The sequence below is a fragment of the Brugia malayi genome, assembly GCF_000002995.4.
Source record: "Brugia malayi strain FR3 genome assembly, contig: Bm_v4_Chr1_scaffold_001, whole genome shotgun sequence".
Taxonomy (NCBI): Eukaryota; Metazoa; Nematoda; class Chromadorea; order Rhabditida; family Onchocercidae; genus Brugia; species Brugia malayi.
This window is the reverse complement of record NW_025062475.1, coordinates 9559285-9573500: the sequence shown is the minus strand read 5'-3', so window position 1 is coordinate 9573500 and position 14216 is coordinate 9559285. Positions and strand designations below refer to the sequence as shown.

At 27.6% G+C, this 14216-nt stretch overlaps 3 protein-coding genes across 3 annotated transcripts; 2 read left to right on the top strand and 1 right to left on the bottom strand.

The window, feature by feature from the left end:
• Positions 1-4575: 4575 nt before the first annotated feature.
• On the top strand, positions 4576-6878 carry Bma-cisd-3.1 (Uncharacterized protein; the record flags this gene model as incomplete). The annotated part of the gene is made up of 4 exons (XM_001900577.1): positions 4576-4716; positions 6119-6274; positions 6570-6653; positions 6768-6878. The coding sequence occupies 4 exons, from the start codon at positions 4576-4578 to the stop codon at positions 6876-6878; spliced, it is 492 nt and encodes a 163-aa protein (XP_001900612.1).
• A 594-nt stretch (positions 6879-7472) lies between these two features.
• Positions 7473-8238, bottom strand: Bm17396 (Uncharacterized protein; the record flags this gene model as incomplete). The annotated part of the gene is made up of 2 exons (XM_043077306.1): positions 7473-7526; positions 8095-8238. The coding sequence occupies 2 exons, from the start codon at positions 8236-8238 to the stop codon at positions 7473-7475; spliced, it is 198 nt and encodes a 65-aa protein (XP_042933240.1).
• A 1986-nt stretch (positions 8239-10224) lies between these two features.
• Bma-aqp-9 (Uncharacterized protein) lies at positions 10225-12150 on the top strand (the record flags this gene model as incomplete). The annotated part of the gene is made up of 5 exons (XM_043077305.1): positions 10225-10362; positions 10540-10692; positions 10986-11186; positions 11494-11638; positions 11930-12150. The coding sequence occupies 5 exons, from the start codon at positions 10225-10227 to the stop codon at positions 12148-12150; spliced, it is 858 nt and encodes a 285-aa protein (XP_042933239.1).
• Between the last annotated feature and the right edge of the window lie 2066 nt (positions 12151-14216).

Genomic DNA, 14216 nt, shown 5'->3' with positions numbered 1-14216 from the left:
CTCCCTCTCTCTTTCTCTCTCTTTCCCTGCCTACTCCACCTCTATGAGTTAGTCTCGAGAATGATTTTGTTCTACCAATAGTTTGGGGCAAATCTAACGAAATGGGTTTGAGCAGCCCATGGGGAGTGTATGTACATATCAACATATACTCGTGATTTTAATTGGCTACAGCGATCATTTTCATTCTGCCCGTCTTTCCCCTGCTTGTCTGGAAATGATTAGCATTTATCCTGAAGTCACCATCAAGAGACTTGGAAAAGAAAAAATGACCAATTTAGTCTCGAGACTTCATCAGTAATAGGAAAGACTAATGCTAATAAGTTCATTAACAGTACATTGATAATGTTTTCAATGTTATCTATTTTTTCCCCGTGACATCCCAGTGCTGGGAGGTTTGGTAGAGATGAAACACTAATGGTAAATGTCTACTAGACACACCTCGAAGTAAATAATTAACAACAATAGAATAATTAACAATAATAATAACAATAACAATAATAAATAATAACAATAGTAGTAACAATGATAGTAATAATAATAATAATAATAAACATTAACAATACGGAAATAACACAGAGAGGAATCTATAATTAATTAACATTATTTCTTAAAATTTCTAAAATATTCTTCATTCTTTATCCAAATATATAATTGAAAAGATTTATTAATAAAAAATACATGCAGTATTTGGTAAAAATGAAGAAATTCTTGCCTAACTTTCATTATCGATAATAGATCATCAAATATCGGATTCCACAGTAATGGCATAAAATTATTTAAAATATAATCAGTGGATCCTGGCTCTAAATTTGATTGTAGTATAATTAAAGTATTGGGAGAATTTATGAAATCCGAAAAGACTTCTCATTGGAAATGGAATATATCGTAACATTTTCAATAATGGAAAATTGTCATAATCAAATTTATTCGGCGGAATTTCGTTTTAAAATCTGATGGGTATCGATTATATGTGAAAGGAAATAACGGAAACTGATGAATATCATCACATTTCGTCCTTTCATTTTCACGTTGACGGAAAAGAATTCAGAAATATGAGATATTGTTTCAAAATTGTATCAAATCTTATAGAAATTATTTCCATCCAATTTCTATTAAAACTAAACAGAAAAAAGAGAAAAAAGAAAAAGTAAAAGAGTGGAGGAAAAAAAAAAATTCGCAACAAATCTTTGTTCGTTGGAATAAGAAAGAGAAAGAAAAAGAAAGTGGAATATGAGAGAAAGGAATAGGAAAGAAAAATTAATAATGAAAAGTGTCGTCCATAGAATAAACAGTTTATTAATTTAAAAATAGAATTTTAAAAGTATGAAAGGTGAGGACAGACGGACACGATGAAATTAACATTCAGAGAAGAACTTTCTTTCATCTTTTGTCTTCCAGTTAAGACAGCAAATGGACAAAAATCGATTTGCTACACTCAAAATAACCCCGAATTCATCGATCCTTCCATTCTCTATATATATATATATATATATGTGTGTGTGTATGTGCATGTATGTATACGTGTATGTACCTGTGTATGTGTGTTGAGTGTGTATGTATGTGTGTATGTTTATGCGTATGTGTGTTTGTGAGTATAAGTTTATGCATATATGTGTGTGAGAATTTTCCATCCATTGTTGCTGCTAATTGATCAAAGTTGAACAAACTATGAAAGTTGAAGGAGACAGTTACTAATTAAATATGTTTAAGATTGGATGATTATTGCATGCATATTTATAAAAATGATGGTATGATAGCACATATCAACAGGACAATAATACATACAAGGATTAGCTAATTATAAAATGGATTTAAATGGATTTTTAAAAAAATGGAATTATTCTCATTTATTATATTTTTCCCTCTTTCCGTTTAAATGAAAAGTTTTACAAAGAAGATGTAGGTATGATTGCTAATTTAACAGTGATATCAAATGATGAATTGTTGAAAAACAATAAGATTCAATCTTTCAATTGATCAATGTGTTGATGTGAAGAGAAAAAATCAGAAAGCGAAAAAGTGTGTATTAATTAACAGTAAAACATGGTAATTAGAGAATTAATAAAACGATTACCGTTTTGTTAAAGTGTACGACTAGCAAGAATTCAAAAATTTTCATTTGGTGCCGCGTAAAATTTTAACACTGAAATTTTAGTTATTGATGACTGTTTTGTTTTGAAACGTTTGAGTTCATTGGCAGGAGCTGTTGACATTAATTTAATACCTTAAGGATACTAAGCATTGATTAATGAATGATAAAATGAAGTACAAGATAGATTTGACCAGCTATTAGAGGTACTGCAATAGCTGACGGTCAAGTTCAATGTTTTGTCTCGGAACAAATGCATTACTTCAAATGCCTTAAACCCCGGTAACTCCTCGCACTATAAATCGCTTTCTGTTGAGGTCGTATATTTCGATATCCATCTGCAATCCATGATTAATCTTTTGTTCAGTGTTGCAATTAGATATTTTTTTTCAAGCGATATTAATTGGAATTTTTCAAGAAAAATAACAAAATTAGAAACAGTATTAGTTTTGTTTAAAAATTTATGGGTGAAAATTGTTTAAAAAAACTACAGTATTGGTTTGTTAAAAAGTTGGTGGATGATTGTTATTGTCCCCTTACGTTTGCATTATCATGTTTTCCAAAATTAAAACTAGGTATTATTTTAAATTATTTCCAAAGAGCACGTTTAGGTTTATCTTCAGAAGATGTTATATTTTTCATATGTAAAATTAAACATTTATTTATGTACAGATATACATATTAGTATTATTTTATTTCTTTACTGTAGTTTTATTTTTTATTCGTTGTTATTTCCTATGTATTATATTATTATTAATTAATTAATTTACTATTTTAAGAAAACACACATGTATATCTAGATGCTCAATTATATGTTATTATTTAATAGATCGATATATCCACCGCTTGTTGTAATGAAACACTAAATGCGTCTGTCTAGCTGACTGATCATCTTAATGAAGCTCATTTTTGAGATAGGGCTTGTATTATAGGCACCATGAAAAACAACACTAGGCTGATCAGTCTATTTCAGTTGGAACATGGTGCCTACAGAAGAGTTAGTGACAGTAGCAATGTAGGTAGAATCAGGAAATAGCCAACAATTCAAACCATTTTAATGTCACATTTCAAAATGTGCAAACAACTTTTCATTCTGTTATTGATTAGGAAATAATGACATTGTTTCATTTTTGGTTTTGCTAAGCAGCGGTGATTGAATTCTCTTGAGGATTTGTAGGTTATCGCAAGATTGTTAGTTAGCTAGTCCTGTTGAAAACTGCTAACACTTATTTATTTTGCTCAACATTTGAGAAAGAAAAGGTTGAAAAAAATCGTAGGCATTTGCTCACGATGTTTTTCCTAATTTTTATAGTGACTGTAATTAGCACTGGCGAAAGAGAGAAAGTTGAATGTTTCGATATATATGTATCCGAATCATAATGTTATGGGAACAACATGGAAAGATGAAGTTGTTATGTTTTTTGTAGATTAGGGTAGCACCACTAACAACTGTCTATTTTCAGCAAGTCTTGGAGTAAAGATACTTTGTTGGAATGGTTTCATCCTATAGATAAATACAGTCTTCAATGCTAAAATTCAACCAATTTTATGCCAAGTAGAAAACCTCTAAGTTTGAAAAAGGTGTCACAGAGTCAGGAATATTGGATTGTTAAATTGTTTTTCTAACTTCCACATTTCACTTTTAAACGTGGATATATTTAGGATAGAGGAAATTAGTCTAGGTGTCGTGCTTGTTCAATTTTTTTCTTAAATATTAATCTAGGTTCAGTGATTTTTGACAGCACTTTGTGATTTTAGAATTTCTCTTGGATTATTTTGTAAAATAACAAACTTTAAAAAAAAAAACAAAAAAAAAAAAAAAATTTTGAAGCTAAATACATTATTACTTAATAAAAGAGCAGCTTTGTTGCTGTTTAGCAAATTTACAGTTTGTTTGTAAAATATTCTGCTTGAATTATAACAAATCGAAACTTCTCTTACTGCTTGGTCGGAAACTGATAAAACGTCATGTGTGTTTAATACGGAAACAATTCATTCTATGGAAAAACGAAAGATAAGAATAATGTTTATAAAAAATTGCATTCAATCGGGACTTCTTTCCTAAATGTAAAAAATATTACAGACATTTTTCAAAAGAAATTTGGGATGCATTTACAAACTTTGTTGACGACATCCAATATTTAAGAACTTTCCTACTTAGAATATATGTATATGAAGTATTTGTTTATACTCGTTAAACTGGGTTTTGGTACGTTAAATTCTGTATACAGCATTCAGTTTTCAAAATGTTTGCTTTCTTTCTTTTCGGGCATTTTGGTAAATCAAATATAAAATGAAAAAAGAAAGTTTTGAGATGTGTGACATTCCTCATATTCTTCACTTTCCAAAACTTCTATTTTCTATTATATTTTAATTTCATTCTTTAAAATTACTGTGAGCTCGCATTTCTCCTAATGATATTAGAATTAAAGTATCGAAGGTTAATCCTATTAATTTTCAGGTTTTTTTACCTTCTAATCTATTAAATGGTAAACTACACGTTTATAAGGCGGTTCACTCTTATGTTGAAACGACCAAGTGGCAAAAGTGGTTGGGGACCATATCGTAATATACGAAAAGGTGATCATTTTGTTGGTACTGAACCACATCCATTGAAGTATCATGTGGTAAGTCTTAATTGCTGCAGTTAGGCCGTAGTTCACAAAACATTTCTTTGTCGTGATTCATTTTTGCTTTTCATATTTACAACAATTATATTGATTAATATAAGTTTTCCTTACATTTTGTCATCGATCGCTTTGTCATCGTGATTGTTTTTTGGAAATAAATGGAAAGTAAATTCGAAATTTTTTTCAGTGTTTTAATATTTAATTTTTTCAATTTTTTCAATATTAAAGTGAAATAGGCGTATTCGTGAGAACGGATGAACCTGTTAGGAAATATGGAAAATAGTAAGCTAGTAGTGTTTATTTTTGAATATTTTTCTACTTCTAAATAAACAGACTGAAGCATCATATTAACTTTCTACTTCCTGGTTTATTCTATTTAGATTTTTGTATGCTACAAATGTATCTGTATTTTAGAATAGAATAAGAAACAAACTTTTATTTAGGTGTAATGACATATGAATGATTTAATGCGGCATCAAGTAAACTGGAACAGTTCAAGGTTATTGTATCCCGTAAGAAGATAGCAGTTGTAAGCAAACTTTCAAATAATTAGTAAAAAATATCAAACTTTTACTTATGTGTGACAAGTTCAAGACCAAATACCTATGCTTTGAGTTTTTTTTTTACAAGACAATGTAAGAGAATAGTTCTTACGGCATTTCACGTGATGTTAATATGATTCGGTATGGAATGCTTTAATTTTTTGGATTTAATTTATTTGTCATTTGATTTTTTTTTCAACATCTTTAGTCGAAGTGTACTTATTTATGTGATTCTTTATGTCGTTAATGTTATTATGCTATAAGGGACGGATGCTTGTTTTGTGCTAATTTTGATCGATCTTATTTTTCATAAAATTTACGAAATTTCCAATGGACAGTGAGTTGATCATCTATCACTTGACTGGGTTGATTTCACTGAGTTTCTTCTCTTTCAATACAAAATAAAAGATTTTGAAAAATGTCAGTGATAGAGCGATTATCTCTTTTATCATTGTATTGTTCATGCATTGCATTTTCTAGGGGACTTTACAAAGATTGGTAGAAATATATGCTAGTAAAAGGAATAATTTTTTTAAAAAAGGAATACTATTCCCAGACCTATTAAGTATTCTATATAGCTCATACAGCAAAAGAAAATTCCTTTTACTTTTTTTTATTTTTTTTCAAAAAAAAAGATGGGGTTGATACAAAGGGATACACGGAGTCACATAGGCTAAATGTTTTTTTCTGCACTTGTTTTCGACCTTCTTCAATTTTATAATTGAAAAAAATTCACACCTTACTATATTTTATCCTTTTTTATTATATTCATACATTTTTTGTTTGGTATTTTTCAATTATAAAATCGCACTTTTTCAAATTTTTAATTTGGCTCTAAAACTGAGTTATTTTTTTAGTTGCAAGATAAGAAACCATCTCATAAATATGGATTGCAAGGAACACATCATCTACTGCCGGGTACCGGAAAAGTCAGTTCAATATTGCCAACTCGAACAGTTCTTAAGAAAGATAAGATTTATGCTTGGTGCTCGTGCGGCTACAGTGGAACTCAGGTAGTATTAGATAATCATCTTGATATTTAATGTTCTTTTAATTTAAGTCATCGTTTTGATTAAATATGATAAAGGATAACTAAAGTTTAAAGTTTGCTGGAAGAGATATATATGTAATTGACGTAAACTTATGAAGAGTAAGTATCGAAAGACACAGAATTTGATTTGAGTTTTTATGTACTGCAAACATTTAAAGGATAAATCCAGTTATAGTGGTATACTTTTAAAAAGTTGAATTTCTCAATATCATTGGTTCTTTTTTTTGATGTTATCTTTCTTTTTTCATTTATTTTAGCCGCTGTGTGATGGAAGTCATCTTCGTTACTACATTCCAACAAAACTACGACCTGTACGATTCATTCCTGATAAAGATATGGAGGTTAATTTCAGTATTTCATAAATGTCTATTTTTCCGATGGGAATTTACTATAGCAATAGTTCCAAAGATTTAACAGTAATGAAAGTTACTGGAAAGATCCTGTAAGATTTTCAGGTGTGGTTCTGTAACTGTAAACAAACGAAAACACGCCCATTTTGTGACGGTTCACATCGTGAAGTTAGTGAAAAGCTCAGAAAAGCTTCTGAAGAAGAGGAGAAAAAATAGCGGTGCCTGCATATGTTATTTTATTTAATTGTTAATACAAAAAATAGCAGTGACTGATGAACCAGAATATCTTCACTTCTTTCATGTTTCTTAATATGAATTTTTTATAGTAGCGGTGCAGTGACGTGGCTGTTTGGTTTTTTAATCTAAGTTACAGCAATAAGACAAGCTTCCTTCATAATTTGTGATTTATGTGTATTCGTTGTTAATCCTTTATTGGATATGTTTTTTATCTTTTCTAAAATTATTAAATTTATGAAGTGTATGTGGTATAACGTTTTTTTTTTTCTATATTATTCGACTTATGTTAACCACGCTAATGCTAATTGTTTTTGCATTATAACGAATTCGTCAGTGATTAGCAAAATATGTAAGCACAAAAAAGCGATATGAGTTAAATGATGGCTGATTTAATTTATATAATTGGATCAATAATGTGCCACCTATTAGTAAATTAAACCCTTTTAATTACTACGAAAACTTATTCTTTAATGCTTAATTTTAATTTTCACTGCATCTTTTCTTTGAATACCTCTTGACTACCTTAAATTGTTCGAAATGATGTAACTTGAAAACAAACATGTTGCGCCATTATTACTCTCTTTTTTTTGATGTTACCGTTTCTCGACATGGTCCTCCAAATGGTGGCTGAAAAATTGCTTGTGAAGACAAAACTGCATCATTTGTCAGAAAGAAATTTTAATAATTATTTACACAGAATTGAAAGCTCCGGTTGGTTATGCTAATTCTATGGTGGTTACAGTTAAAATTTCAGTATTGTAAAGTGTTCGAATAATTAGTAGTTCAAAAAAATCCACAATGAATTCATTGTTAATTATTAACTTTTTCAAACCAAGTAAGATAGTTGACGAATTATAATAGAGCATGTGTTCCTACATTGAGTGAATTATATTACAAATTAGTGATATTCAGGAGTGGAAATCTGTTGTATCCAGCAATTCATTTTTCAAAAAAATTTTGAAAGGAGGTAGGAATCTTAACAGTGTTTTATTTTAGAAAATATTGAATAGGTTGATACGCATCATTTGGTTAGTTGTAACAATTAAACTTACTTCAACTAATTTCAAATTACTCGTCCCAATCAATAAATTTCCTCAATATTGTACAAAGAAAGATCAAAAATTTCTCTATAAATTCAACTTTTACTTTTCATCTCACTTCAATATTCATTATAATTTAATCATTCCAAGCTTACCTGTATAACTGGTTGATCTAATGGCACTAGTACATACTGCGAAATTATAACTGCAAAAAGCCATGATGTTGTGAGAAACCATACGAGTGCAATTGGTGCGCTAAAATAATCCCAAAGATGAATCCTTTGATTTGTGTAATCCATTTACACTACTAAATTTATTTGTTGTAGCCACTCTTACAATGAAAATATACAATTTGATCAGGAATTTAAATTTAAATTAGAGATTTTAAATTATGCAACTTTTCTAAATTAAAGTATACATGATAATTATTCAAATTAATCAGAAGAAATAAACAAAAACCAACAGAAAAAGATCATTTTGCAAATGAATACATTCAATTATCTGTTTATTGATTTTAAAAAATCCTACATCACAGAAATAGTAAAGTTTTTCTCTTGAAATTTATAAAATCTATATCTTTCCTCTTAAAAACATTCTTTTTCATCATTATCTTATTTTTCCTTTTTTTTTTTTTTTTTGCTTCCTTAATTTTTCTGTCTTATCTTTCCCATCATCATTGTTATTATTAAGAAGAAATAATGAAAACTGCTTTATGCTTTACTTCCTGATGACGAATTTTAAGTTCTTCAAACCATTCATATTTTTTTTTCCAACACATTTATGTATTCTTAGATGTTTTTCATAATTTCAAGGATTTTTTTAGTTCCAAGAATTTCTCATTTTCTTTCTCACTCATCAAATTACTTTACTTTGTCATTCATCAACTGTTTCCAAGGCATTCTTTTTTTGCTTCCATTGATTGATTTTATTAGCTCTCAAACACTTCTTTTGTTTTTTTTTTTTTTTGAAACTAACTTTTCTATAATAAATATTGCAGTTATAATACACTATGTATAGTTATTATTATTATTACTAATTAATTAATTTATTTATTTATTTACTTATTAATATTGTTTCATATTTTTCGTTTTTTTCCATTTTTCTTATTTATGTTACTTGAAATATTTATCAGTTAGCTAACTTTATCAACCTTGCACTGTCATTTCAATTTTATGTTAATGCTTACCAAGGATTTATTGTTAATTGCAATAATATTGTTAAATTGATGTAAAATATTATCGCAAACATTATTGATACAAAAGCTAACATTATTAAAAAACAAACGCAAAACAAAATATATAACAAAAGAATGCAAACAACAAAAATAGAAATAGAAAACTAATGAGTAATTGTTAATTATTAATTGGTTTTTCAAATAAATTTTTTCTTTGTTAAATCCTATCTTTCTCTAAAATATGCCCAATTACATTTTAATAAACATAAAATACAAGTAGAAATTAAATTTAAAAAATAAACAAAATAAAGCGATAATAATCTACTAATTTTAAATATTTATTACTTGTTCATTCACTCTATTTCATTTATTATATATTAATATTCATTAATTCAATCTGATAAATGCGAAAGTAGAAAATACCCAAATAACCGCCGTTTTTTCTGATCATCTAGCAAAAAAAAAAAAAAAAAAAAATGTTATGTAAAAAGTTCAGAACAAAAAATGAGTTAGAAGTGAAAAATAAATGTTTAATCTTTTGAAGTGAAACATATGAAATGAATCCTTCTAACTTTCTTTACTCTCTTTCTATTTTTCTCATTCTCTTTACATTAGTTAATGTTTCGAATATGACATTTTTCGCTTTTTTTGCTATCTGTTTTAATTCTTCGTATTTTTATACTTTTGAAGATTTACAATCAGTGAAGTGTATTGAAGGTGGTGGTCTTCACGTTTTTATTTTTTAGCAGTGAATGGATGAATTAGTAAACACTGTTTGCTTTTTTAAATTTGATATACTTATAAATTTGTTATGATATGAAATTTGAAGTCTTTATATAATCCTGCAATTATTTCATTTTTTTATTTCATTTATTTTTCTGTGAAATTTGAAAGATTACAACTTATTAATTTATTCAATGTTTTTTTTTCCTATTAGACATTATTCAGTTTCTGATAAAAAATGATTCAAATTTTTATTTATTTTAAAAAAGGAAAAATAGAGAAACGATGAAATTAGAATTATTTCAGAAAACTGTTTTAGTGTAAATCTCTATTAATAACATTATAAAAACAAAAAGGAAACATATCAATTTATCAAAAGAATTTGTGGATGTCGCTAACGAGAGTATGGATTGCATCATTACTCTTTTATTTATCAGTATTTGTTATTTGCGAATTACTACGTCATATGATCAATCGTTGGCTCAAACGAAATTTGCCACGTTTTGCTATCGGTTTACTTCTTGAAGTATTGATTGTTTGTGGTCATTTATTCATTTTTATTTACTTTTTCAAAGTAATTTATAAAGTATAACTTTGAATTTATCACAAATCTATTCAAAAAATTTTTCACTTTTAAATTTTGACTCTTAAATTTGAAGCTTTGAAATTTTAATTTATATAGAAGCTATTAATTGCATTTCAGTTCGTTGGTACTTTACAAGTTTGTACGCCCATGTTTGATGTTAATTTAATCTTGCAAACTTATGGTTTATTTGGGATTTTTATCGAAATAACGGCAATCGAAATTGCTAACGGTTTTTTTCTCCGAGATGCTATCGCTCATCCATGCCCATTGGTATTTCGTCCAAAAAATCTTTTAACATTCATTATCAGTTCTCCTATCTTTTAATTAAATCACCAATTATTGTTTGCTTTCAACTAGTTAAATTATTTTTTTTTAATTATTATCATTTCTTTGCCTTTTAACCATTACTGCCAATTCTAACACTTAATTCGAAGATTAATGCATAAAATTTAAATTGCTCCTTTGCATACATATATTAACATTACTAACTAAGCCTATTTTGAATGATTTATGAAGATTTTTTAAATTGTATGGAATATAAAGTAGTAGGTTTTTTGTTGTAGATAACAACAGCCTCACGTAAACGTTTGGCATTACGTACGGCATTTTTGGTTTTTGCTGTACAACTTGTTGCAGCATATCTATCATATTTCTTTGCTCGGACATTCTGGAAACTTGGCCTTCATCCTATGCATAATGAATTATTGATTGCAGATCATTGTGAAGCTGATCTTACAGCAAGTTATCAAGCAAATAATTGTCCAGTAAACTGAAAATTTAGTGATAACTTATGTAGTAGTAATTTCAATTTAATAATTTAATAATTTTTAATAATTTAGATTAACGGTAATTTGCTTGTTAAAATGATGCTAAATTGAAGACTATAATTATAATTTAGTTAATCATATCATTATTTAATAACTGGTAAAAAAGAATGCAATTAAACGATGCAAAGGAATTGAAAGGTTGCTATATATTTAAAATTAGCAGCAATGTTACTACCAAAACTTTCACTTATCGAAATAGAAAAGGAAAACGGATTAGTGGATTTTTCATGACAGAATAATTCAGGTAGCCTTGACAGCTGGTTCACTCATCGAAGGTTTAGCCACTTTTAGCAGCAAAGCAGTCGAATTCGTTGCAAACGAATGGTACGCTGACTCGAGAACGCAAATGCTCATCAATTGCATGTTTGCCGGTTTCTTGACAACAGTTGGTATGTATATCGGTAAAATTGATTACACTTGTCCGGATCATTCTGTACTGGAAGAAAACAAAAGCAAAATTCGGAGAGAGCTATGGAAAGACAGCAATTCTTGCTAGAAGAATGTTCTGGATGCTAGTTATCAGTTAACGTATTGCTTAACTCGTAGATTATTACTATAAACTCTTAGCATTCTAATTAAATTTTTAACAAAAAAAAAAGTGACTCGTATAACTTTTAAAGAACGAAATCCCTTTCGAAATTGAATAAAAGAGAAGAATATAAATATCATTTCATTTTTAGGTATAAATTATACGGGCATGTATGCTAATCCAATTGTTGCTTGGGCATGTACATTTAATTGCACAGGTGTCACTCACCTTGGTCATCTTGTAGTATACTGGTTATCACCACTGATTGGATGGTTTTTAGCTGATGCTGTATTTGGTGAGCAAGAATGTATTGTCGAATGTTTCACTGAAGAAAGAGAAGACAGTAATTTGATGAAACTGAAAAATTCTTAATGAAGAAGAAAAAAAATTTGAAAAAGAAAAGAATCAGAACTATTTTTTATAAAACAATCATAATTTAAGTGGGATGTTAATTGTATATAAATTGAGGCACTACTATTATGACATATGTCATACTTATGCTATGCTATTGTACAATTATCAAATATTTTTATCTATCGCTTCAACAAAATTCAAAACAAAAATATATTAATCAGGAAGGAAACAATGGTAGAATGATAGGATTTTAGGCTTAAATCTTAATATCAGGTTAAACGTAGGTACCACAATCCAGGATATATCGTAATTTTAGAGCTTATCCTTTTGCTTTTTTCCATTTGATTTGTTTTCTGATAAAACATGCTAAGCTGAATGCAACAATAATTCCTAACAATTAGTGAAATAAATCATTAAACAATAACCAAGGAAATGCATAAACTATACGAGAAGGACAGATAAAGTGGAGAAAAAAAAAGAGAAGAAGAAAAATTTAAATAGTTCTGTGGAAAGTTTTTAAATTTGTACGAAATTCACCCTAAGTAAATCAATATTTTCTGCTTCGAAAATTTGTAAAACATTTTCGGATTATCTAAACAAATTTTCATTGAAATAGTTCACCAAAGAAGTTCCATTTCAAACCTTAAAATTTTATTACCTTAATAGAGAATGAAGCAATGAATAACGGTAATAATTAAGAAATTTCAGCTTGAAATATGGTGAAAGTCTTTTTTTTTTGTTTCATTTGATGAAAATAACCTCATCTCTGAGTAGAACATGAAAGATATCGATAAAATTAAGATGTATAAGTTAATATACATACGAATATACTATAAATTTTGACATCATCTCTATAATTTAAAGATAAAATTGACAAAAAGCGTCTAAATGGCAATAGAAATTCAAATTTTAATTTAGTCAAAATCATATATATGTTTACGAATTCACAATGTTTGATAATAATATTGATTAAAAATGACTTATAGCTTACAGATAGAATTATTTTTATAGTTACAACATTATATTTATAAAAAATCTGAAATCAAAATGTAAATCAGGTAATAAAACAAAAATTCAGTAACATTTTTAATTATTGTTAAATCCGTTTTCTCATCATGAATAATTTTTTTTTTAATTTTTAATTTGAAAAACTATAATTTTGTAATTTATTCATTAATTTAAGTATTATATCTAGCATAAATTTAACGTCGGAATGGTAATGAAACTTCAAAATTAAAATTTGTCAATATTATTAGATCACTGTGATTTCATTCTTTTAACAGGTTTATCTTTTTTGATAATAACATCATTTTAAAAATTATTTATATCTTATAGGTAACAATCTTATAGTAATTACAGCAATATGTTTGTAAAAAATTTGAAATCAAAATTAATCAGGTGATGAAATGAAAATTCACTTACAATTTAGTTTTGTTTTCTTCCCTAATTTAAATCTGGTATTATTATCAAATAAGTCATTTTTTAGGAATTATTTGAGTAAATAAAACAATGACCTCAAGTCATTAAAAAGAGAGCAATCTCGTATTAAAATTAAATCTCTGATAAGCTGTAAAATCAATAAGTACTTCTCTTACTTAGTAACATATGAAATATATATAAATTATGATTTGAATGATTTTTAAATGGTATCAAATAAAGTTTATTTTTTAGAATAGTGAAATCAAAGTCTTCCAAATTTTTTAACGAATTACAGTTTGAAGCTTTTTTAGTTAATATTTTAATGAGGTTTATTGCTTAAACTGCAACGATGGTATTAGGTGCAATTTTGAAGTCTTAATTTTTCTATCAGCAGAAAACTGAATTGAAAATTATTGAAGATTGTCAATGAATTATCACTTTATCATTTCATCAGCACTTTGAATTTCTTTTAAAATGCATTGTTGTAATTGCTGAAAAGATGCTATCACTAAAATTTATTTTTAATTGGTCAAACGTAGTAATTAATGAAAATATTGCAATATTTTATGTAGCTAATGGGGGCTTTTAATTACGGAGAGATCTTCATCTTCTGATATTGGAGCAAGTTATTTTGCGTAGGAATGAATGTGAAAAGTGAATTAGCG